General features: G+C 34.4%; 3 protein-coding genes across 6 annotated transcripts; 2 read left to right on the forward strand and 1 right to left on the reverse strand.

Moving 5' to 3' along the window:
- The first annotated feature begins 343 nt into the window (after positions 1 to 343).
- Positions 344 to 2,663, forward strand: LOC123691053 (TAR DNA-binding protein 43-like). The gene has a single exon (XM_045635257.1). The coding sequence runs from the start codon at positions 502 to 504 to the stop codon at positions 1,735 to 1,737; it is 1,236 nt and encodes a 411-aa protein (XP_045491213.1). The 5' UTR covers positions 344 to 501; the 3' UTR covers positions 1,738 to 2,663.
- A 4,698-nt stretch (positions 2,664 to 7,361) lies between these two features.
- LOC123691035 (uncharacterized WD repeat-containing protein alr3466-like) lies at positions 7,362 to 11,968 on the forward strand. Its single transcript, XM_045635214.1, has 6 exons — positions 7,362 to 7,579; positions 8,914 to 9,137; positions 9,214 to 9,403; positions 10,336 to 10,537; positions 11,025 to 11,222; positions 11,722 to 11,968. The coding sequence occupies exons 1-6, from the start codon at positions 7,362 to 7,364 to the stop codon at positions 11,893 to 11,895; spliced, it is 1,206 nt and encodes a 401-aa protein (XP_045491170.1). The 3' UTR covers positions 11,896 to 11,968.
- Positions 11,965 to 25,904, reverse strand: LOC123691034 (protein phosphatase Slingshot). Of its 4 annotated transcripts, none has more exons than XM_045635210.1 (9): positions 25,498 to 25,904; positions 23,240 to 23,474; positions 23,034 to 23,095; positions 20,123 to 20,294; positions 19,739 to 19,902; positions 18,930 to 18,995; positions 17,413 to 17,607; positions 14,322 to 14,591; positions 11,965 to 14,223 (listed from the first exon to the last, which is right to left on the reverse strand). In XM_045635210.1, exons 2-9 carry the CDS (start codon positions 23,312 to 23,314, stop codon positions 12,156 to 12,158), a joined length of 3,072 nt encoding a protein of 1,023 aa, XP_045491166.1. In that variant the 5' UTR covers positions 23,315 to 23,474; positions 25,498 to 25,904; the 3' UTR covers positions 11,965 to 12,155. The 4 variants fall into 4 exon arrangements, with proteins under 4 accessions (XP_045491166.1, XP_045491167.1, XP_045491168.1 ...); XM_045635211.1 differs by having other exon boundaries at positions 23,240 to 23,355; positions 25,498 to 25,513; XM_045635212.1 differs by lacking the exon at positions 23,240 to 23,474.
- Between the last annotated feature and the right edge of the window lie 388 nt (positions 25,905 to 26,292).

Here is a 26,292-nt window from a genome sequence, read left to right on the forward strand (position 1 = left end):
TCACAGAATATGCAGCCCCTAAATAACGGAAATTATATTTCTATAACCATAATATTCAATAAAATTATAAAATTTCTGTGTACATACTATTTTTCATAATAAAATTGTTATAAAGTATACATATATTTATATATTATTTCTTATTAAAATTATCATCATGTCACCATCGATTCAGTTTATTTTGGTTATGTAATTCCTACCATTGTACGGGCAACTTTATTTGTCGACGTCAAATTTAGAAAGTTGTCTATTAACGTACTGCGACTAACATGATTTAGTACTTTAAAACAATAGGGATTTAAAATTCAACCTATAAAATTTGATCAACACGGGTTCATCTTGCTATGTTTTCAACTAGCAAATTGCAATGGGTTTCTAACCCGTAGCTGACGTATTTTATATTTGTATGGATTAGAAATTGTACAGATTTTTAGTGATAAGTGTACCATCCGTGTTTATTTTTATCTTATATTATTTATTTCTGTTCATGATTAAGAAATAATGTCCTTCGAGTACTTGCCTGTAGCTGAAGACGAAAATGAAGAACCCATAGAACTTCCAGTTGAAGAAGATGGGACTTTGATGTTAACAACGGTGTCTGCGCAATTTCCCGGTTGCTGTGGTTTGAAATATCGACATCCTGATACGAAAACATTCAGGGGTATTAGATTAAGAGACGGAAGGCTATATCCACCTCCGGAAGGATGGGGTAACCACTTATACATCTGCAGTTTTCCTAAGGAGAATAAGAGAAAATCAGGGGAAAGCTCTGAGAATTCTTTAATTAAAAATAAGCGAAACGACAATTTATGCTCAGACTTAATTGTCTTAGGATTACCATGGAAGGCCACGGAGCAAACTGTGCGAGAGTATTTTGAGAAATTCGGAGAAGTGTTAATGGCACAATTAAAGCGAGATCCAAAAACTGGTATGTCGAAGGGATTCGCGTTTATTCGGTTTTCCTCATATACATCACAAATGAGAGTATTGGCACAGAGACACATGATTGATGGTCGTTGGTGTGATGTGCGGATACCTAACTCTAAAGAAGGTTCAGTGACATCAATGCCTTGTAAGGTATTTGTAGGCAGGTGCACAGAAGATTTATCAGCAAATGACCTAAGAGATTACTTTACACAATTTGGGGAAGTAACAGATGTTTTTATCCCGAAACCGTTTAGAGCATTCAGTTTTATAACATTTTTGGATCCGGAAGTTGCACAAAGTTTATGTGGTCAAGATCATATTATAAAAGGTGTGTCTGTGAATGTTTCTAATGCGTCACCTAAACAAAATAAGAGTAGTTCAAATCAACGAAACTTACCAAGTAGAAACTATGAAGAAACCCATCCACACAATGCTTCAAACAATAATTCTTGGAGTAGTCGTAACATGGATATGGTGAATATGCAGGCATTAGGTATATCAGGTCAGCATGGACAAACTCCAGTGGCTGGAGGCGGAGGACAAGGACAAGGTGGAAGCATGCCACTGGGTATGGGGGGATTGCCAGTTAATCAGGCATTGGTGGCAGCAGCATTGAATCAAGCAGCAGGTTGGGGTCTCATTAATAATATCCCCTCAGGGGGTTCTGACCAAGGTGCCTTTGCAGGACCAGCATCGTCTGCCCCTCCAGCTCCGCCCAACTTTCTGTCATGGATGCAGCAAGGTAATTCTGCACAGGGACCTTCTAGTCAGTGGGGACAAAGGCACCAATCCCAAGGCCACTCTGTTTGATCCAGTGATTTAATAAGCTCACAATAATCTCTGTGATTGTAGCAAAAAATTAGATAATATAATTTGAAATTATCTATGACACATATGGGTTGTTTTTGGTGTAGAGTGGTTTGCTACTGGTGTTATATATTTTAATTTATTATGAATTGCTTGTTTTGTTGTTTTTCTTGAATCATTTTTAGAATAATAGTTTTTGATCACATTTAAACAGTAATTTATATATGACACATCCTTCAAATATTATTGGTGTGCTAACTTATAGCAACATTACACTTTTTACGTCACTATCTTATGCAATTTGGAATCAGTATAACTTTTTTTCTACAGATTCAATATTAAAAATGATTCAATGTGTCTTTATCATATTAAACAAAAATGCACAAGCTTGTAAAGTTTATCAACTAGATAAATTTAATGGAAACAGTATGTGCTGAAAGAATTTCTACAAAATATATCTTCAAGAAGGGTATTATATCAAGAGACATTATTTGATTGTTGCTGTTATCAATTTTTATCAATTATAATTAATTTATTACTCTTATACTCAATTTATCAAGAAACTAAATACATTTTAATTTCTCTAACATTGTACTACTATAATTTTAAGACAAGTCCTTCAATGTTTGCTTCATCTTTTTGTTTAAGAATATAATATATTTTAATGTTTTGATTTATTTACAAGATGTGTATGAGGATTGAAGCTTGTTTTGTTTTGTGTTGTCATATTTATTAACGATGAGATAAATTAACATCATAGAGGAATGTAACTGTACCTATGATAGATTAAGAGTACTATGCTTTTGTACATTACTAGGTATATGTTTTCCAACAGAATGTTGAACGTTCATACTTGTGTACAGTAAAAGATAGAGAATCTATTGATTGTTATCATTGTTTAACAAAATAAATAATGTTGATTATTATAATATATTTATTCTATGTTTCCTCAGGACATGTGGCTTAAATTTGAGGATAAGTATATATATTTTTTGGACGAAATAAATGGCTAGAATATTTTTGTGACTATGCTATATTATGGAATTGTTTATTGAATGGGTACCTAGCTGTAGTTGTAAGAAACCTGGCATAAGTGAGACAGTGAATTCTAGTGTGTCTAAGAGACAAAAGCTGTTTGTACAAAATTCAAGACTGTAAATAAAATAAAGGTCAGATACAATGTATAGATATGATTAAAATAAATAATTGTAATAGAACATTTATAATGGCAATAGATATTTAGTGGCATAGGAGGTTTAGCAGAAAGAGATACAAATGTCTTGGAAATATGTTTGAAATATTTTAAATAAGCAGTATGGATGACATTTACAAGTTATGAACACCATGAGTGGAAAAAGTTTGTTTCCAAAAAACATTATGGCTGGTTCACACTTTGATTAGTGTGAGTGCAGGTGATTAGTGCGAGTGCAGGTGTGTAGTGCGAGTAGTGTCCAATTCAACTGCGAGTGCAGGTGATTAGTGGGAGTGCAGGTCAATGGTGCAATTCGCGACGCTACACACTACGCTAAACACTAAACACTAAACACTCGTGTCCAGACGTGTTTAGGCAGGCACACTGCGAGTGAGGGGGAAGGGAGGGCGCGCGGGACGTGGCTACTCGCAGTCCACTCGCAAAAAAATAGAACACGCTTCTATTCACTTTACTACACAGCCTACTAAACACTTGCACTAAACAGTCGCTGTCCACACGTAGTTACTAAACACCTGCACTAATCACCTGCACTCGCACTAATCAAAGTGTGAACCAGCCTTTAGATTAGATTTTTCAATCTATGGAAATTAATTCTTAAAATAGTTCTTGTATTACCCTGATAAAAATGCTAGATTTTATTTGAGCAATTTTATAATTTACTTTTAATGTATTATGGATACATGGCTAGCACAGGAATTATAAATCTTTAAAAAAAAATTAAAATATAAATAAGAATTGCTGAGACTATAATAGTACAGTTTTAAAACAATAAGTTATATTTTGTGCATTATAGTTTATATAAATCTGATGAACTTAAAGTGATATAACTATTACAATTTAGCAGCTCAATAGCATAATATTACCTACTTGCAAGACAATCAATAAATGCTTTTATGTCTCATATAAAGAAATGAGTCTCCTGATAAACATTTACATCAATAATTATGTACAATAAGAAGAGAATTAGTGTCATCAGTACCATTCATTTATACCTAAACAATAAACAGTTATGTTATTGTCGTTTTAAGCTTATGAATGCAGTGTTTTCGTAATGGGGTTAATTGTTAATTATTATTACCACTTCCAATAATGTAAAGGTATAGGGGTACCTGTTCATTACATAAAAAAAGAATTATGTGCTATAATATTATATTTTGTTATTATAATAATTAATAAAGAATGATTTGAATAATTGTTTTCATTGTATAGTTTTCGCTTGGTTTTGTTTGTTTTATTAACTTACTTATATAATAAGATGGGCCATCATTTGGTAAATGTTAAATATTATGCATGTCAATAAAATTTTTATTTTGTGCGTGTCTGTTAAATATTACACACCAATGTATCATTTTAATTTTGTAATATTCACTGAGTCAATTCACTTGAAAGTAGAATAATTGTTGGTACTACAAGAAGTGGTAAAGTGGAATAATGTACAAAATTGCAATATTTTCAGTATGTAATTTTGGATTCTCATGTGCAATATGCAAATAATTTCTTCAAAGGTTTAGGTTAAGGTTACCTTAATACCATGCAATGGATGAAAGATTTTGCAAATTTTAAAACAATAATACATTATTATGTAAAAATATGTTCATGTGTGTGCTTAGTCATTACATATATACTTGTATAACTATTTCTCACATACTCTTCAATAGGATCAAAGAAACAAGGTGCTAATTCAAATGATTAAGTAGAGCTGATCATGATTGTTTAAATGTTTGTACATAATGGATCATATATGAATGAAAACATTTGTGTAATTGAGTTTGTTAAGGGTTGATCCACATTTGAAGGTACATACTTATATTATGACAAATAATTACTGCGTGATAGAAAAAAAGTAAAAGTGATGGTATTCTCTATATCTAGAATAGGTGTTTTATGAGATATGAGCACGCGATTTATAAGATTCCACAATGTGAACCACTACCAACTGAGTATCAACCCTAAAAGATCAGTTTGATATTTAGCCGAAATATTAACCTAACGTAACTAAGTATATTTAAAAGAAATGTTATTTTTATTAGGTGAAATGCGAATTGTAAATCTATTTATATCCTATATATTTATATTTGGTCCATGATTTAAGAATTCAAATTTTTTTTTTTATTCAAATTTATTTATTATTATTAAACATACATACATACAATAATTACAATTACAATTTATTACAATAGGTATACAATTAAAATTCATGTAAAAGTATATAAATAAAAAGGCTACCAAAACAATTATTTATACAAGCCAATGTTTCCCTAGCTAGGTTACTGGGCAACCTGTGTTTAGGAGAAACAGCTTGCCTCTAAAATAAATACACAAAAAGCCTCTTAGCAAGTACTTAATTTGAGACTGACTGAATAGAATGACTATTTTCGCCTCCTAGGGGAATTCTACTTTTATAGAAATACAAAATTTATAAAATAGCGGGTATTTACGCCTGACGCGACGATCGTAGTAGGTCTTGGTTCAAGGTTTCCATAGAAAAATAGTTAAAAACTATACGCAATGTCTATTGTAAGATCTCTATAGAAGAACATTCTCCTTGGTGAGGTATTATCAAAAACTTTAATAATTGTGGTAGGTACATAATACAAGTAAATCAGAGCAAGACAATTACCACGGAAAACTCTACAAGTAATTAAAGAACATTAAAATTCAACCAACTATAGTAGACATTCGGATTCATCCCAGGTCAATTATTTCAAATGCTTTCCAACTAACTTGGGTTACAAAGTTTGGGAATCCCCATGATAGGTAGTCGAAATGTAATAGAGTTTCAATACATTGTACATTTTTTTAGTTCCTAGGTAATCTATTATTTTATCTGATTATTATTTGTCAATTGTAACGTTCGCCATTTCCACGGGATTCCCATCAAACCCAATAACCGTAATGCACTTTTCTAATTCATTATTCGCTTGTGACAAATAAACCTACAATTTGGGATAAATATATAAAATTAACATACTCATGGGATTCCGATCTTTACTTTTTTGTCTATTTATCCATTGTTTTGTTTTTTGACGACTAGTTAATACTGTTTATAAGCCTGTTTTATTGATTCTATTGAATTTTATTTTTGTGTCTGCATTGATTGAATAAAGTACTTAAAAAATAATAAATTGCCATGCCTTTAATTTTCCTAAATTCAAGAGCCCACAAGGCTTTTGAATGTACCAATGTTCCTTTTTTATATGAAGGGAAATTTTATACCTAAGTATACCTACCTACCTACCATTGGTTCACTACGAGGTAATTTTTGGAAAGGCTGAACAGATCTAAAGACTAATTAATGAACATAGGTACCGATACAATGATAACATTGTATCGGTACCTATGTAACATAGGCTATGTTTCTTAAACTTAAATGTGATAAGCAGCTATGCTGTGAAATGATGTGACCGTTTCTACTGATTCTAAGCTATGTAGCGGTAGAAAATGTGCTATGAAGATGCGCCGCGCCGCTTCAAAGTAGCTGTCCGAAGATAAGCAGCTCGAGTTATATGTTTCGGTAGTAAGCTGCACTGCACATAGCTTCTCCACTCGTGGTAGCCTGCATCAAGAGCACACATCCTTCCATATAAAAAAACGTATCTTAGTTGAATGCATCAATATGATTTGATATTTAAAGCATCCACCGCAACTTAGTATACTGCTACTGCATAGCATATCTCTGAAAAATAGTACCTAGGTACTCACTTCAGCCCCCCTAGCCAAGTGGCTTTGAGCGCTGTAAAACCTTAGCTATTGACGTAATGAAAAAATGTTGTATATATATAAAAGTTGTTCCTCGAAAAACAATCTACGAAAATGGTCTGATATCATTTCTTCGAAGTTTCTTCGTAAAATGATAAAAAAAAAATATCGAAAAATATAAATAGCTCTCCATTTCTGAACATTTTCGCTTATAACTTTTTATTTATAGTTCTACGACAAAAAGTTACTGGACCAAAGTTGTAGAGCATTTAATTTGTAACAAATAATGCTGACAATTTTTTTTATCAGATAAATAATTTAAGAGTTAGTTAAATCGTAAAAACCACGTTAAAACCATATCAACCGCTATTTTCAAAATGGCGGCCGTGGCCGTGGGACAAGGGTGGCGACCCCACAAACTTAGTGATAGCTTCACACTGACCCCCCTACACATCAAAAAAATAAAATTGCGTCCTCACGAGAAATCATTTCTTTCATAAATACCGTAAATAATAATATAAATACCACAGAGCAAATACCTACGTGACGTGGGAGAACCTGAATTATTATGAACGCAGATAGCCGATTATGATATTAAGAAAACGACATTGTCAGATAAATTTTCTAGCATTTTGGTATTTTATTTTTATCCTGAATAACAATATGAGAATAAATCGTTTTCATTGAAATTTTCTTATAGAATGGAATTGAAAATATGGACCCTCAGCGCAAACAGGAAGCAGGACCAATAGCACCCAGTAGTGTAAAGGCAGCGAGAAAAAGTTTTGCTGTTACTAATACTTACGTGAAAAATGTTAGTCCCCAAAAGGAAATCGTTACTGTGCATACTAGCTCGCCCAATATTGAACATCGTTCATTCCACACTGAACAAAATCAAATATATCAAGGAGAAGTGAACGTGCTTTCTATCATGTAAGTACTTACTTAAAGGTTTTTTTTTTTTAGTTAATATTCTATAAACTATAAAACAAGTGATTAGTTTGGTTGTACTGTTTATTGTGGTAGGACGGTAGGTACTTGCTTTCGTTACTTCCTGACTACACGGGCATGATGAGGCCGTGAAGCGTTCAAAGGGGGAGGGGGTTGAGTGGCAAGAAGTATGTGATGTATCTTATTTTTTTAAGAATTTAATTTTTCAATACTTTTTCAAATTTATTTTCGATTGTGAGGAGCGAGGCCCACGAGGCTGCGGCCGTCACTTCGGTGATGGTGGCATATAACACCACCTAATCTTTTCACCGCCTCTGCTCGTGAATTAGTCTTATCTTAGCTTGTCGTGAATAAAAGTAATAAGCACGATTTTTCTTTTAATAATAATTCCAATACATACACTTAACAACTATACTGTATAAACTTACATTAAAAAAAATCGATTGTACCTAAGTTAGAGGGCCGATAATCAATTCTCACCAAGGGGGTCGATAAATTTCAAAAAACTCCTCACGTGATCACGTCATGAATGGTCGTCCATTCCTAAAGGGAATCGATGACATTGTGATTAAAAATCTAGGCACCTATATAATACAGAGTACTATATTATACTTATAACTAGCTAACCTGGTAAATGTTCTGCTTTACCTACTCTATCATATATTTGACCGATTCGCAGGATAACCAAATTTCATGAGAATGGGTCGAGCCAATTCGGGGGTGTGTACCTAATTGTATAAACCGAGACACGGTTATTTTATATGCTTAAACAGTAACCGGTTTCCGGTCCATTTCTAGACATTTAATAAGTAATATATTATATACATGCACATGTATGTTATATAGGCCCCAACACAATGGTTAGTAATTTTTATCTGTTTGTATGTGGGTATCCCTTATAATCTCGAAATTTAAACTACTGAGCAGAATTAAACAAGCAAGTAGGTAAGTACAAAGTTCTGTACCTAGTCTACGCGAGTCTATACTCGTGTGTGGCTATCCACCACTGACCTCTATAACTATACGCCCCTACGTATAGTTATAGAGGTCAGTGCTATCCACAGACAGGGTGAAAGCTAGTAAATTATAAAAATGTAAAAGTACAAAACCAGAAATGCTTCCTTTTTTGCTTCGTTTTGATAAAATTTATAACAGTGAACGATTTATTCATAAAAAAGGGCTACCATTAATTATTATTTGACGATTAATATTTTGTAAGTATTTATTTGCCGAACTTTGATAAAATTTTATTACGTAGCTTAGGTACTGTTAAACAGTGAATAAGGAGACCTATCACATTTTATTTGTTTTTGTAGCGATACAAATAAGGACATCATGTGCTGCAAATATACCGAAGACACAAAAGATATCGCGACAGGTTTTATAGATGGAATTATCAGGTTGTTTGACTGCAATACTGGAAATTGCACGCACACACTAGTAGATGACGAATGTCGTTCGTATCCTGGCCCCGTCACAGCAATCAAACATAGACCCGTTAGCAAGGCGCATCCCATCACGAACATGCTATTGTCATCTTGTTAGTATTTTGCTGCATTCGTTCAACTCTAGCTACTGAATATATTATTGCAAATTAAAAAATCATGTATTTTCAGATGTAAATGGATGCATAAAATGTTGGAAATATAAATATGATCAATGTATTTATACCATACGAGAAAAACGTCAAACTTTGGGTATTTGCTATCATCCGCGGTTTACTAAGTTCGTCACATATGGTGATGATGCTAAACTAAACATGTATGACGAAGAGGCTCAAACGCAAGAACGAACTTTTTACTCCAGGCAATTCAACACATTTAATTTTTTTATTGTCAAACACTATGTATAATATTATGTTATTAATCTGGATTCGTAACGATCAAATTCTAGGTAAATTTAGATTTATCCATGAGGTACTTCTCTATTCCACTGTAGGTACCTAGGTATTGTTTTGGGTTTGTTATCTCAGAAACCGATTTCGATAATTCTTTTTTTTTATTTGAAAGCTGGTGCCTGACATGTGGTCCCATTTAAATTTAGTATATTTCGGACAATTTGAAGCCGTTTTTAAGTTTTTATTAACAAATTAAAGAATTAATCTGTACATAATAAGGTGTACTAGTCTCACTAGATGGCACTGTTTTTATACTAATTTTTGTCGTAATCTATTCCAAATATGTAGTATACTTCGAAAGTTTGGATGGTTAGATGGATATATCTATTTTTCACAAACACGAGATATTGATGAAACGTGTAATAACTTATTTACCAGATTAACACTTACCTAGCTAGATATAGTGTAACATACCTATTTACTATTTAGGAATTACATAATACAAGTAAAAGCTCAATTTTCAAAATCCATGTATCGTAACGTTCCAGCGAATGTGCTTTAACCTGTAACATTTCGTGTTAGTTACTATGCGTTAAATTTTGGTAAAAAATTGAAATGTTTGACAAACAGGCTGTGTGTGTTGAGTAGGTAGTAGGTAAGATGGAGACAAACAGACATTGTGAATAGAAAACAAACATCGTATTCCTGACGTTCGTAATTTGACTCACTAGTCACTACAGCTACAGTATGCTGGGTGTTGGGCATTGGGTTTATAATCAGTTTGTAATCAAACCCTATAAAGTCAACGTCGCGTCGCGTCGTCGTCGAATAATACTTAGGTACGCATAAAATATCGTTATTTGAAAAGCAGTAAAACCTAAAAAAGACGTTACTTTCACAGCGGGAGAAAAAATATAATCGACGGACATGCATCGAGAATATTTGCATGCGTTTTTAATCCAAAATCTCACCATGAACTTATATCTGGCGGATGGGACGATACCGTGATGTGCTGGGATGATAGGCAACCTTACGCAACAAAACATTTTATGGGCATACACATGTGTGGCGAAGGATTGGACTTCGATAAACCAGGGAAGCAAGTACGTAGTAATTACAAAGTTCATTGTAATTGATAGGTACACGTACAATTTATGTATTTTGTACGGCGATGAAAAGATCTGAAGGTACTGTCTGAAAAATTAAAATACCTTGCATTGAGTGTGTATCATTCTCACATGTAGTATCAAGGTCGCTAAATATAAAAAAAAAACAATCACTGCTTTGTGGTAATTGGTTTGTCGCCGGTATTATTTATTGCCAGTATTAATTTTTATTCCGTAAGTATTATCCAAAAAAATTTGTTAAATGTTTACATTATATTTATGGTGGATAATGTAGTTATGCGTGTGCGGAAGAGCTCAGCTTTGATCGCCTAGATTCTAGAAAATTCTATCTCAAACGGCTATCTATTAGACTCTTAAAATGTCGCTAAACGTATCATTCTTATATGCACGTAACTACTGAATTATCCACCGTTACTGAAAAACCCTGTATATATTAATTAATTACTTAATTAATAAATTTAAGATACTTACGTGCTCGTGGCAAGATAAAGATACAATTCAAATTTGGGACTACGGATCTTGTAAGCTTATAGAAACAATAGTGCCAGATAACCATCAGTGCAAACTGTACTGTGGGAAGTTAGTTCCGCAAACTAATTTAGCTGTATGTGGTGGTTCTGATTCCAATGTGCTGCGTGTCGTTGATGTTAACATGAAAATGGTAAGGATATATTCTGTATGAATATTTAGGTATATATAATATTATGATTTCAAGAATATAGACGTTATGTGTAACGGCTACGCGATTCAACTAAGAATAGGATCGATTTTGTGGCATTTTGTGATGTTATTTTAATTGAAATTGATTATAATCTATACTGTGTACTATTAAATATTATAAAGCTGAAGAGTTTTAGTGTTTGTTTGGACGCGCTAATCTCAGGAACTACTGCTCCGATTTGAAAAATTCTTTCGATATTAGATAGTCCATTTGTCGAGGAAGGCTAGTATGAAAGTGCGCGCACGTAGCGACGCAACTCCCCATACAAATTGATGGGAGAGACAAAATAGTTGCGGAGACAAAGTTGCTCGTGCGCGCTGGCTCTAAATCGAAGTTTCAAAAGACATGTGACAAGAAATTGGCATTATTGTCTTAGTTGAATTGTGATCTCGGATTTTTAAGGATTACTAATAAAAAATATTTTTTTTCATTACTTCAGACGGAATGCATGATACGAAACAATCCAGGGGCTATATATGGCTTTGACTTTGGAACTGTAAGACGAAAAATGAGTAAAATACCAGACACATATAAAAAAATCAGTGAAATTCAAAACATTCCAAGAGTTGCATTTGTTACTGAGAAGCGATTGCAAATAGTAGACTTTGGATAAATCCAACAGCTGAAACCACAATATGCAGCGTTTTTTACATAAGGAAGTATATAAAAAAAAGATGTTATAAAAGTTGCTCTTCAGTTATATCAATTTTATTCTTTTTTTACATTTTCTCTACGCACAAACAGCTGTTTAATACAATTTTATGTGATAGACACAATACACTGTGATTTCATTTTGTAAATAGTATATAAAACTCTAGAAAGATAAAATATCGAGTTTGGCAAGAATTCATAATAAATAAAACAATAATATTTCTACATAGTATTATACACAGGATTCGAACACCTATTATTTGACCGATTCAAGTTGAGCCTCGTCAACGGATGAGTTTTCCCGTGTTGCAATTGTTTTTTAGTTTGAGCTTTCGACATCACAGTTGAAACTACTAGATCGGTATAGTCCAAAGGCGCGAGAGAAACCACCGTGGGCGCCACCGGAGGCCGCTCGGCCGCGCCCGGCGCCCCTGCCGCCCCCCCCGCGCCCCCGCAGTACGAGTTGCGCAGCGGCGCCCGCGAGCGCGCCTCGCCCTCCGACGCCAGCTTGCACTTCTTGGACACGGACTCGGGCGGCGCCTTGGGCCGCGCCGGCTCGCTGCTCGACTCGGAGCGCGCCCGCCCCGGCTGGTCGTAGCGGTCGACCAGCACGCGCACGGACACGTCCTCGCTCGGGGCGCTGGGCGGCGAAGCGGGCGGCCGGCTGCGCGACACCGACCTTCTCGGCTGCTCGCTTTCGGAGCGCGCTTCGAACTCCTTCTTCAGATTGCTGACCAGGCCGGCGGCGGAGGGCGGCGGCGTGGGCGCGGCGCGCGGCAGGTCGCCGTGCGAGGAGGCGGCCAGGCGGCGGCGGCGCGGGCCGGCGCGCAGCCACGTGTCGGCCGGCGCGGACGCGGACAGGCGCCCGCCCCACGTGGACGCGCCGCGGTCCCGCGCCCGCTCCATGCGCGCCGCGGCGTTCGCGAGCTCCTTCAGTATGGCACACGTTTCATTAAATTTGCGTTCGTTGTCCGAAATGTCAACGGGCGGGCGGGAAGGCGCACGTCCGCGCGGCTCCGACTGCTCGCTTATAATGCTGAGATCGGAGGTCGGCTTCTGCGGGGCGGGCGACTCGGGGCCGCGGTCTTCGGCACGCTCCTTGGGTCGCTTGCTTTCCTCGCGGGAGGTGAGCTGCGGCCGGGCGGTTCTCGTATCGTACGACCCCCACGACGAATGACGCGACAGGTCGGGCACTACGGCGCTATCGAACGAGCTCCAAGAACTTTGCCTACTCGATGGCGGAGCATCATCATCCACTCTCCTTTCGTCACAGTCTAACGTGCGTTCTACGGAACCGTAAATAACGTCACTCGGTTTCAGTTTCACATCTATTATACCACTATCACTCTTCACTATATTGTCACTATCACTAGTATTCCTGAGTTCCTCACTAGCCCACGGTACTTCCCCCGGATCCCAAGTATGTATTTTGTCAACTTCATTGTCAGATTGGGTACATTTGTGACCTATATTTCTTAATGGCGAGGGTTGCGTTTTATTTGTAATTTCTCCTGGGTTACTTATAGATAAATTATCTACAAGATTATTAAAATTTAAACGCTGATGTCGCCTTGGAATATCTTTTTTATCGCCTGACGCGGCATTTTCAATTTCATTTACAATATGCTTTACTGAAGGTGCTCCTTCTTCCTTCAATCTCATGATCTGGTTAGGAGATACACTGTAACTGCCACTAGCGCACGGCATCAGCATATGGCGCGTCTCTGAAGCTAAGTTCTCCAGTGATACAGAGGTTGGTGGAAGCAATTCAGAGGCCAGCTTCGTGTCAGGAGACCAAGACCTCGGCCGCCCCGAATAAGATCCCGTCAGCGCCAACGCTAAAGGTGTAGGATCTATAATTTTATTTTCTATTTTAGACGTATTTTTAGGAGACTTAAGATTAGTTTCTGACTTAGACCTTTGCAACTTTTCTTTATTTTTCATTGCATCGAGTATACCCTGGTATGTCTCGAGTTGATTTAAAAAATTTGTGTTCGGTTTGATACAGCTTCTTTTCGCCTTTACATGCTTAAGAGCTTTGTCAAAATTCCAATTAAAAGCTTTCATTGCATATGCAATGACCACAGACGCGGATCGACTGATCCCCATTTTGCAATGTACAAGTACTTTTGAGCCTTCATTCCTGGCTTTATTAATATATTTATATGTGTTATCCCAGTGTTTTAAAAGGTCAGTCTTTTCGTCATCATATACTCTTATATTCAGATAATCAAACATACCAGGAAAAAAATTATCTATTTCTCTTGTCACATTTAATATGTGTCGAACCCTGAAATGAAACCATACAAAAAATGAATAAATATTTACTTACATATTATGAAGTTTAATTTTGAACCAACACAAAAAATGCACAAACTTAAATCTTACCCATTTCTTTGTAATTCTTCTAGATTGCTCGCATTCCATTCGGAACCCAAATAAACGTGATCAAATATTTCAGTAGGAGCATCCATTTGGCCTAGTATTGTGAGCATTTCTTGGTCAATGAATGACTTGTACTCAGCTAGGTCCATATCGAGCTCGTCTTCGAGGCGGCCCCGGATCGCTTTACTGGTGACTTCGTCGAGATCCACGCTCATCATTATTTCCTTTAACGTACATCTAATTACACGCTCCGTTTCGTCTCTTTCACGCGGTCTGCAAAAAAAAAATTTTTTTAAATGTGTCAAATTATTTTTATTTCAATATTAAAATCAGACACTCCAATGTTAATAGGTATTGGTTTAGAAAACATTAACATAAATATAATCTAAATCTATCTATTTGTATTGATGAACCCTTTTGTAGTTATTAGTTATCAATAATTTGTGTTGAGTATGGAATTTTTAATTATTATCAAATAATACCTACTTCCTAGCAACTCAAAAACTGAGAATATTGTGACAGTATTTATTGAAGAGTGGTGTGTAGGTATGTATTCATTACTAATTAAAGCAAAAAATTACGCACGATAGTATTTCAGATCACAAAATTGTTCCACTCAGCGTTTGCACGCAGCAAATGTGTTTAATTAGCGTATTTACCAACGTCCGATCCTTTCCGAGGTCGAGAAATGAGGTCTAGGTACCGTAACCGTTTTATATCATAACGAGATTTATAACCAAACAAAATTGCAAATTTTACATAATTAAATCACTCAAAAAGTACTAAGTAAATCATCGAAAGTATTAAAAGAAAAAAAAAATTTCCACGATCCGCTAGAAAAGGTGAAACTTATCGAATTCAGACCTTGGTATGGAGTTATACGTTTTCCATGAGTGATTATTATTCCTTATTGGAAAGTTTATACCAATATTATGATCAAATCAATTTCAAACCTCATTAGCAAATTTTCAAAGTAAATACAATTTGATTAAAAATATAGGTAAACCAGAATCTGATGGCAATTAGGGAAATCAAAATTTTGAGTGTGCAACCCTAGGGAAAATGGACTGAACGATCTTGATACTGCTTATTTTTTAGTTTGTTCTCAATATCATTAGTCACATTACATAAGTGGACAATACTGTACTTAATAATGAGATATCCACTTAATATTATGTAGGTACAATTACTTACATAATTATATAATATACATATTACTTTTATACAGGTAATACCTACATATAATTATTTACACATACCTATATTTGTATGTTCATTATCATGTGCCATGTGAAAATATCGCTGTATATCCAAAGAAAACTAGACTGCTTATAATTTTTTATAAAATAAAATAAAAATAAAATAAAACTATGTTTATTTTCGTAAGTATTAACGGATACACACACTATAAAATTGACTTGGACAGCTTGGACTTGACGAATAGCCGTATTGGAAACTCCTGTAATAAGTTTTCATAAAATTATATTCCAATCAACAAACAATATTTTAGTTACCTACATATAATATTTTTTAATTGAAAGTATCAAAGCCGGTAAGTCCAATTTACCAATAAAATCTTTTAAATTGAAAATTGTGATGTGTTTGACCCTTCTTCATCAAATATTTTTGTATACACATAATAAACCACACCTCTTCCTTGGGATCACAGCGGCTTTTTCGACATTTTCGAAGATTTTTTAGACAAAATCCTAAAAATTATTTATCAACTGCAAAAAAGACAAATAATTTGACAAACAATTTGATAGTTGTCAAATAAGTTGCCACATGAAAATCTCTTATTTCTTAAATATAAATATGCCATCAGATTCTGGTAGACCTATAAGCGAAGAAAACATAACAAAATTTTATTTTTGTGATTTAGCAGATAGTCACGTTTTAAAGTCAGTCTCAATCTCAAAACTGATTTATTTGTGCTTATAAATAGTCACTTTTTAATGGAAACTCAAGGTGTTAGACTGGGAGTGAAATTACATTTGAAATTATACTTCATTCAATACTGTTTGATCGTCCAGTCCAATGCACTCATCAACCGACTTCTTTTGATTTAAATTACAAAAAATATATTATATAGAACGACGGATGTACGTACTTTAGATGGTAGAAGAACCATGACGCGTTAACAAATATAATGTCATGATATACAAATTGACCTTTCATATACTTAAATTTTCATAAAAAAATTAATGACCAATTTCAAAAAAAAATAACAAAATATCAAGTTGTAACTGTATCAAGCTATCATTAAGCTCTTGATGATAAAAATATAATGAGTCTCAGGAAAATCGTACACTTTACGATGTGTGTACATAGTTTGATCCAATTGGCAATGGGAAGTTATGTAAGTCTGCTGTATCAGTTCAGTATCAGTCTGACATTATTCAACAACAAACTATTTCAAAAATGACTATGTACTATTACACAAAACAAGTACTAAATTCCAAGTCAAAAGACGCGACCAATATTTTGCCACTCATTCAGAAAAATAAGATGAATATTATATAGTAGGCACCTAATGATGCAGCTTGCCGAAAGCTGACGCATGAACAGACTACTAATTTTGGAGCCCAAGTCTCGTTGCTATGGTTACGCAGAAACTGACACCCATTAGCAATTGAAAAATGGCTTTGCCCAAGTTCTAGAGGTCTGATCAAGGATTAATATTGAAATGCATGCAGTGTTCATAAATTCTGCGCATTTTCAGGAAGCTACAGCAACCGTCGCTTTAGATCTAACAATATGGAAAAAATTGCTTTTCCATTGAGTATACTTGATCCATGAAATACCTATAATTTCGCCCTAATGTTATCATTTCTTGAACATTGGTGTGCTACCCAATTTTTTCGTTTCGTTTTCCCCCTTTAGGGACTAATTTAGAAAATATTAATTGTTTGATCGAACTTCATAAAGAAGCACACTTCGAATTGAGCAATTTTTAAGTCTTGCTCGTTGAATAGTCCATTTATCTAGGAAGGCTATACATCTCGCTACAACGAATAAGAGCAATTAATTAAAGACGTTGTAAAAAAGGGGGGACATGCTCCATGTGAGCAAGCGCAGCAACCGTGATACTCACTTAAGTCGTAACGAGTCCGGCGACGGCGGTCTCCGAGACTCGATGCAGTCCATCGCATGCCACTCGTTGAGGCAGGAGCGGTCCGAGTCGATGTGCCGCTCGTAGTACGCGCACCACGCGTGCGACGTGCCGCCGGCGAAGTGGTTCAGCTCGCGCGCTCTGCCGCTCGCCCGGTGCAGGGTTTGCAGCGCCGACCTTACGACCAACGCAACTTCCCATGAGAACCACGTGCTTACAATATTTTAAACCCAATGTTCTCCACTCTTTTTGCCCGGGCTGAAGCAGGGTACGAATCGAACGTAAATAAGAACTACCATCATGAGCAAGATAAAAGTAAGGCCAACTTCAGCCCGGCCGATAAGTTTGAGGATTACTGTATGTACTGTACTATAGGACTCGGAATTCTATCAGTGTGTTTTACGTTATGTTAGAGAGCAGAAAATTTACAGATATAGAGCTCCTAAAAATGCTTTAATAGTTAAGTTAGTTAGGATATGTAAAGGATTGATGACATTAATAAAGGACGAAATAACCCAAATGGAATTGGAATTCAAAGCGCAAAGGTCTTGCCTCCTAGATTGTATTAATTAACCTTTGGTGTACGGAAAGTAGCTTAAACATTTCAGTTGTACGATTACACATATTATGATTTTGCATGTTGTGTAATTGATATTAAATAGTAACTTTGACCGCAAAACCATAACATCGATGTTAACATTAACATGAACAAATTAGTTTTGCAATTTAAGGTTTTGCCGGGTAACTTTTTTTTTTTTTTTTAATTAAAATTCGACTCTCATCTTCACGTACTATAAATAACTAGACTCACAATCGCCTATGTAACTCGACTCGAATGGATCGTTAAAAAATGTCCGTGCGGTGTTGTATATAACACTCAGTGAAATTAACACCTTTTTAGTGGCAGTAACGATCAAAGTATACGTATTGTTAATTAGAAAAGTCTGCCTAACTAACACGCGTAGGCAGTGTTTTGATTCGAGAAAAATTTTTGAGCGTTATTGTATGTCTAGTTGTTTATTGTACGTCAGTGAATACTGAATTCTAATGATAGATCTCCTCTAGAAATTAGGAAATTAAAATAGTGAGCAAACACAAGTTACAAAGACTGAAAATCTGAAAAAACGAATTTTTATTCTCAATCCTGAGACAAAAGTCTCTTTAAACGTATTGTAGATAATATTAAATGACCAAAAAAACATAATTTACTACATATTGCATTTTAAACTGTGTTGAACTAACTTGACATAGTTCTCAGTCCAAATTTCTACCAATTCTGTTGTCATTTTAAATTAGCTACAATTTTCCATGTACATTTAACATTAACTGTGAAAATAAGGACGCATAATTCTAAAATTATTTTCACGATACCAAAAAGCGTTTAATTTTAAGGAAAACAAAACAAAGTTCGCATAAAACACAATAATTGTTTTCAATGTCAATTGCACTACAACAACACGCTATGACAAAAAAATCATACATAATGAGTAGGTACATACCACATGGCTTGAACAGACACCGGTTTGAATATGTGTTGTCGATTGCACACACATACGCTAAACCCTCTGTGGACAATGAATCCTCAATTAGTTATTGTTCCTTGCACACACGTGCATTCGCTCGGGACGATAGCTTCTTGTAATTATGCGATAAGTGCGATTGTATCGATATCGAACATGATCGCATGTTCAAATACTTTGAGCAAATAATACATTTCGGAATGCAGAACGAGCCTCGCAAATTGCTTCTGCTAAATAACAATTTACCTAGGTCATATTATCTGGAACAAATTACACCGAATTTGCTTTACCTATTGGCTTACATGGACATAGTCATAACTATAAGCGGTAAATAATAATAATTAAAACACTATGTTTGTATAAATTATTATTAATACAACGCCTCATTAATTACAGTTAATAATAGTTCAAATCTTGAAAGTTGTATCATTCCTTAAAGCAGGTGTATCCAATCGGTAAGGCTCAGGCGATTCACGGTATAATGGATATTGTTAAAGGTCAAACTAAGTTAATGTCTCAACTCTCAACCAAGGGCGTTCCTATCACTTACGAACGCTGCCACAACACATCACTGGAGTTAGTACTTGCAATATTTAACAACATATTTAGTTCTGCCATGCCTCTGCACAATTATCACAGTCAGTTCGTTACTTAATTGTGTCAATGGCTTAAAAAATTTATTAAGCATCTTACAGCGAAATTACAAATGTTAAAACACAAAATATGTTTATCAATAAGGTCAATAAGGATTTTAATCAAACCCGGTGAGGCGTTAAAATTATACTTGCCCGTCTCCATCTAATTTAATAGACGTGTCAGCCAGCACTCGCAGCACGAGGCCTACGGTGGTGCGCTCATTGCAGTCGATGCCCAGCAGGGCGGCCTCGTCGTACCGGCAGACCACGACCAGGTACCGCGTGCGACCGGCATGAGCGCTCTCCAGTTTCACCGCCTAACATCATAAGTACTAATGCAATAGTTCATAATGAGTACAAAAACGTCACAAACTTATTTTACAAACAATTTTAAAACAATGTCGCTTCGAAAGTTAAAATTTTGCACGGTGTTATATACTTGGCCCCAATGACAAATCAATTGATCGTTTAAAAAAGCGATTCGATTAATAATGAGTAACATTGCGACGAGATAAAAGCCCACATACAAAAATTTACCATTTTGAGCGTCTCCTCCGGGCGCACCAAGTAAAACATGGACTGTAAGTGATGGTGAATGTCTGGCTGGGGATGCACGCGTGCTGGAGATCGCCGCCGTTCAGCACACCCGTGCTCCGTACTGCCCAGCACCAACGCCGCGCCCTTGTTCGCGAAGTAGCACTCATTGAGGCTAAAACAATATAAGCCTGATAAAACACGTCAAAACATTGTAGTTTTCTGCGTGCGGTTAAATAATGTTAAGGCCTTTTAATGAAAGATTCGGTTGCAACGTTTAGAAGTACATATTTTTTTTTATTCGATCGCAAAATGTATGAATGACGCCATTTTTAGTAGTTGCGGCAATCGTTAAAGCCGTGGCGTTTACCTTCCTTTCACCGGAGCTCAACACGAGATAGCACGGTCGACTCAACCTAACTCCGATCGCGGAGACGTCAGACGACGCGCTGGCTGGCCCTTGAGCCGTGGGTTTGCCGCAATACGTATTTAGTCATGATTACTCACACAGTTCACTCGCTTTATATTTTTTGTTACATACAATAATTAAACCAAGATATTGTAGATTTCACAACTTGCTATGTTCCTATATAAATTAATTATTATAATGCATTTATTGAATCCTACTGTATATAATATTATAAATTAAAAAGTTTGTGAGTAGGTACGGATTAATGTTTGTTACTCTTTCACGAAGAAATTGGAAAATTCTTTCACTGGAAATATTTGGATGAAACTTAACAGTAATATAGGTATGCATCAGAATAAGACATAAGATGTGGAAGTAAGTACCGCTGTTCGTCCGCGGGTGAAACTGCATGGCACAGCTAGTTGAGAATTTTTTCTTCTTATTGTAGAAATAGATCAAAGTTACTACTCAGTACGATTAAAGAAAATGTGAATTCTTAATTTGGTACACATATTTTTATTAAAAATATACAGACATGTTGGGAGATTTAAAATGTGTAGAATATTAAACACATCAGGCGAATCAGTAGATTGGTTGAATAATAACCTCCTATTTTTAGTATTCCTGTACCGTACGTAACCTAAATTTAATCTTAACCTCATATAGGTAGTGATGTTTTGATGTGTTCAAATTTTCGAATATTTTAGGTGTCATTTCCATTATAGTAGCAAGGGCGGGTGCTCTCAAGGTTTGATAAAAATAGAGTAGCGGCGCGTTGCCAAAGTAGCGTTGCGCGACCATACATGCGCGTATGTTGTATCGCAGCATGTGTGTCGATTCTACGTGTTGCTTTGCCTGATATGGCGTACGACGCTACCACTCTATAGCACACATTATCAGTCATATTTAAAAACAATGCATTACCTTCACTCATTTTCAAATCTACTATTAAGGGTTGGAATTGTATATCTATACGTACCTACTTATGACATTTATCTAACCGGTTAACGGTTTTAGATAATAGCATATTTGGTCATTAAGTGGTCATTAGAGATACGTTGATAAATTTGAAAAATATGTAAACAATTCGCTGTAACTGGCCCCCTAAGTACATCCATTTTCAAAATATGTTATTGGCGTAAAAATAGGTATTTGTTGTCAGTGTTGTCATAGTTAAAATTATTAAGCAAATGATATAACAAGAATGACTAAAAATACCTATTTAAGATTGTAATGCGATAAAAATATTTTATATTTTAATGAGAAAAGGAACGAATTATTCCTCGAGCTGGTTTAAATAAGTTCTATACAATTAAATAATTATAATACATAATGAACTTTCGATAATTCATTTATTGTTAAATAGCCGACATACCTATCTAAGAAACAGACATTCCCTTCCGTTTAGGTCCTGAATACCTGCTCAAGTGCTCAATATGTTGAAATCGTAAATAACTACCTACCTATAACTCGAACAAAGTTGGTATAATTTAACCGGGATCAGGGATTATCGTATTTATTTATTTAAATTGTATACTTTTTTGTGAAGTTCCATTAGCAGGACTGGGACCAGCAAAAGTAAATAAAGGGGCGTTATTCGAATTTTTAAAAGAGGTTTAAATTACACTTAATATCGGATTTTGTATGAATATTTCACTGTGCTATCTTAGTACTATCTTAGTATTGTAATAGTATCAAACGTTATTATTTTGATTGACCAGATTAAAAACCATGATATTAAAAAAGTAGGTAGGTAGGTATTTGTATATGAAAGAAAAGTAAAATACAACAATTGTGTATATGATGTATATTGTATTATAATAAGTAATGAGTGATTTAAAGTTTCAAACACAACATTTATAAATACATTATGTAAACAAATACGAATACGATTATCAAAAACAAAATAACACGTTACCTAAATGCAACCATATTGTAGACAAAGACATGAATGGCGCACAATTCAAAATCACAGTATAATATATCACAAAATATAATAAAAACACAACTGTACGTTCGCGAATTTCTCAACGGATGTGGTTAGTGTTACGGCGCATGGGCCGGCCGCGGCGGTCGCAGCGCACTGCACCATGCGGCGCTTTCCGAACTAGAATACAGCGCTGACAATCGACATTACAGTTTACACAGGCCGCGGAGCACGTCCGTCTTTCGCGGCGGCTTCCCTCTGAACCGAGCGCGTACTGCAGCATAAATATAGAAACCCGACGAAGAACAGGAACATTATGAGCACGGGAAGCGTAACACGCTTCGCTCAATGCAAATCTGAATGCTTTATTGACATGATGAATTGCGCATCTCTCACCAATGAATAAAAAAATAATTTTTCATAGCCAAAATCATCAAATAATAGAAAAGAAACCACAATCTAAACAAAATTTACAAATTAATAATGAAGGCTAAAGAAATAGATTAAAACCTTTTGTTGCCATAATTCCTTACATCAAAGTAATTTGGTAATTAAAATGGTATTAATAAATATCTCACCTCTTACTGGCACGACTTCCACCATCGTCTTCAACAATATCACTAGATTTTTCTTCTTCATCCTATGAACAAGTATAATCGAATATTAAAAAAGATACAGCATAATTTTGTAAAAAATATATCAAAAAATGAGGAAAATTTTTTTTTTTTTTCACTTTTATAGGAAAACTCATTATTTGATCATATTATTAATGATATTATAGTACCTTTATAAATATTGTTGGAAATGTTGTAGTTGTTGCGGTTGAAGAATTATTTTGGTCCTGCTTTATCTCAACCATTCTTATGCTTGTGCTTGCAAAAACATATTCCAAGCATTGCCCTATTATTTACATATTTTCAATTGTATTTTCAAGTTCATCACATTTTCAAAAATGCTAAATTAATTGTACAATAATACTTTTTTAATTGAATAAAATAAAGTGCAAGTGGCACTGTTAGCTAAAACAAATAAATAAAATGTTAAAGTCTATATACATTATCAAAACAACAATTATTTTATTCAAAATGGATTAAATAAAGTATTTAAAAAATTGGCTTCATTCGTTAATAGATGTTGTTACTTTGTAGCCAAAGTCTAATAAAAAAAATTATAAGATACTGTTTACCAAAAAAGGCAACACTGAGAAAATTACAGTTGGTGTACCATCTTAATATATATAAATCTCGTGTCACAATGTTTGTCCTCAATGGACTCCTAAACCACTTAACCGATTATAATAAAATTCGCACACCATGTGCAGTTCGATCCAACTTGAGAGATAGGATAGTGTTTTAGAGAAAGCGGGCAAAGCCGCGGGCGGTAAGCTAGTATGATTATAGAAACCTTTATTCAAAAAGTGTTGATTTAACTTAGTATACAATATGTAAATATATTATACTAATAATATAATACTGAAGAGTTTGCTTATGGGAAACCAATCCAGAACTGTTAGTAACAACACAATCAATTTCAATTTACATTATTTATATTTGATACACATCTAGCTGGATTTGACAATATAAAAAAAATAGATTGAATTTGATATTTTTGGTTTTACAGCATTCAAATGCTTTATAAAATAGATTGAAATTAAATAAAAAAAAATAGATTGTTTTTCAAAACAAAAATGGAATAAAAAATTTATTGTAATTTTTCTAAAATCTAAATATTAAGTAAGTACCGACATAAAGAAAAAAATAAAAACAAGATAGTTTTATTTTTGTTGTTGTTGATAATAATTTGTACTTAATTACCTACATGTTAAATGTTTATGTAAAACATATGCAAATTGTTATTTTTTTATTAATAATACAATAAAATAATAATATGGGTTTCATACCAGTGATATATAATTTGAAACTTGATACATTCAGATTTTAAAGCCAGTTCAAGTACCTATAGCTATTCACATTGTTTTGGATTATATATATCATAAATTTTGGATATTTTCAAACTAATAATTTCAAATTTTGTTATTTATATGAATACATATACCTACCGGCCATTCAACATTTTTGAGTATACCTATCCAGACACATTATGTAATGGTAATTCAAATACATATATATTATATTTGTTTCATAAAACGGCTGCATATTTAATTCGATGTCCCCGAATTTCATTATTTTTTTGCTGTTTAGTCGATAGCTGGTAGTGGATTTTCTTAACAAACTGCTTTTCTTTTTCAACGAAAATGCGTAGTTTTTGTGAAAATCGAAATTGAAAATGATATTTTTCAAGGCTATTTTTGTACTAAAAACGACACTTTTATACCATTGTCGTATCAAAACTTTAGTAATCTCGCACACAGGCAATATTTTTAAATAGATTGCCCATAAAACAAACCTTTTAATGCAACAAGCCATCTTCCTTGTTCATAACAATAAGAACACATATTCAACAATTTTATATAATATAATATTAGTATAGATTATGCTTTTCATTTTATTTTCAGTATAATAATACCCAGTTACCAATTAATGGTCATGTAACTGGACATAGAGATTGTTACTACATAGATTACTAATTATAAGTTTGATAGCTTTCAATATACCTAAATATTCTTGGTGGTTATAAAGATAAGTACTAAAAACAAATAATAAAATTGAAAATGCGAAAGAAACATAAGCTTCAAATTATTTATCTAGTTAATTATCTATCAATGGATAAACCAATAATAATTAATGTTAACAATTTATGTTTTTAACATAATTTCATGTTTGGATATAATGATTATTATTATTTTATTGGGTTTTTAATTTAGTCACCATTGTCGGCTATCAAAAATAGTTTTACTGATCTTGAAAGCAGCTGAAGCTCTCTTTTGTGCATAGAGGAATATGTCAATAATGTCATAGCACTAAATTCAATCAAAATAAATTTAAATACCTATATTTTTATATTTTATCGTATGCAAAGTTATATTATTTTATTCCTGTGTCTTTTATTGACCAAATTATAACATCCGTTTTTATTACTCACCGTTTTCCTAGGCGTTTGGACACTCGGAGTACGACGAATTGTTACAAGTGCCATACCACATTAATCCTAACCAATCATCATTAAAGTAATACACAATCACAAACATAAAGCAGATTAATATTAACTTAACATTTTAAATAATCTTTACATGAATCACTGCGTATAGGATAACAAGAAAACTATAACCGTAATTTAAAGATTTTTATAAATACACCCATATCACCAAAATAACAACAATAGCACCGATAACTTATTTAAATTCTTGCTTTTAAACTGGATTCACAATAATCCATCGCGAAATAAAATCTAGTGCACTTGTAATGCAATGTATTTATTGTACAAAAGCAACTACCAACCAAGCAAAAAGCAAGGGCCAAGGATGAAGGAACAGTCAAGTCAAATGAAGCACAAATATTTTAAGTTTTACAACCACAGATGATACCTAACTCGAAGTTTAAACCAGTGACAACAGATAAAAAAAATCTATTTACCATCTTTATGTGATCTATAATCTAAAAATGAAATAAATTTTTAAATATCGAGAACAGCTGAACCGATTTCGTTAATTCTTTTTTTATAATTTTTCTTGAAACACGAGGATGGATCCTATGGCGAGAAAAAGTAAACATGTACCACGGGCAAAGCCGTAGCGGACCGCTAGTTACAATGGCAATATATTTTGCACAGATAGGCTGGTTGCAGAGCTTGACCGACCATTAGTGCGTACGCGTACGTCAGTCACGATTGTCAATTGTCATATGTATGGAAATTCATAAAACCGTTCATAGCTAGACC

The sequence above is a fragment of the Colias croceus genome, chromosome 4 (genome assembly GCF_905220415.1).
Source record: "Colias croceus chromosome 4, ilColCroc2.1".
NCBI classification, from domain to species: domain Eukaryota; kingdom Metazoa; phylum Arthropoda; class Insecta; order Lepidoptera; family Pieridae; genus Colias; species Colias croceus.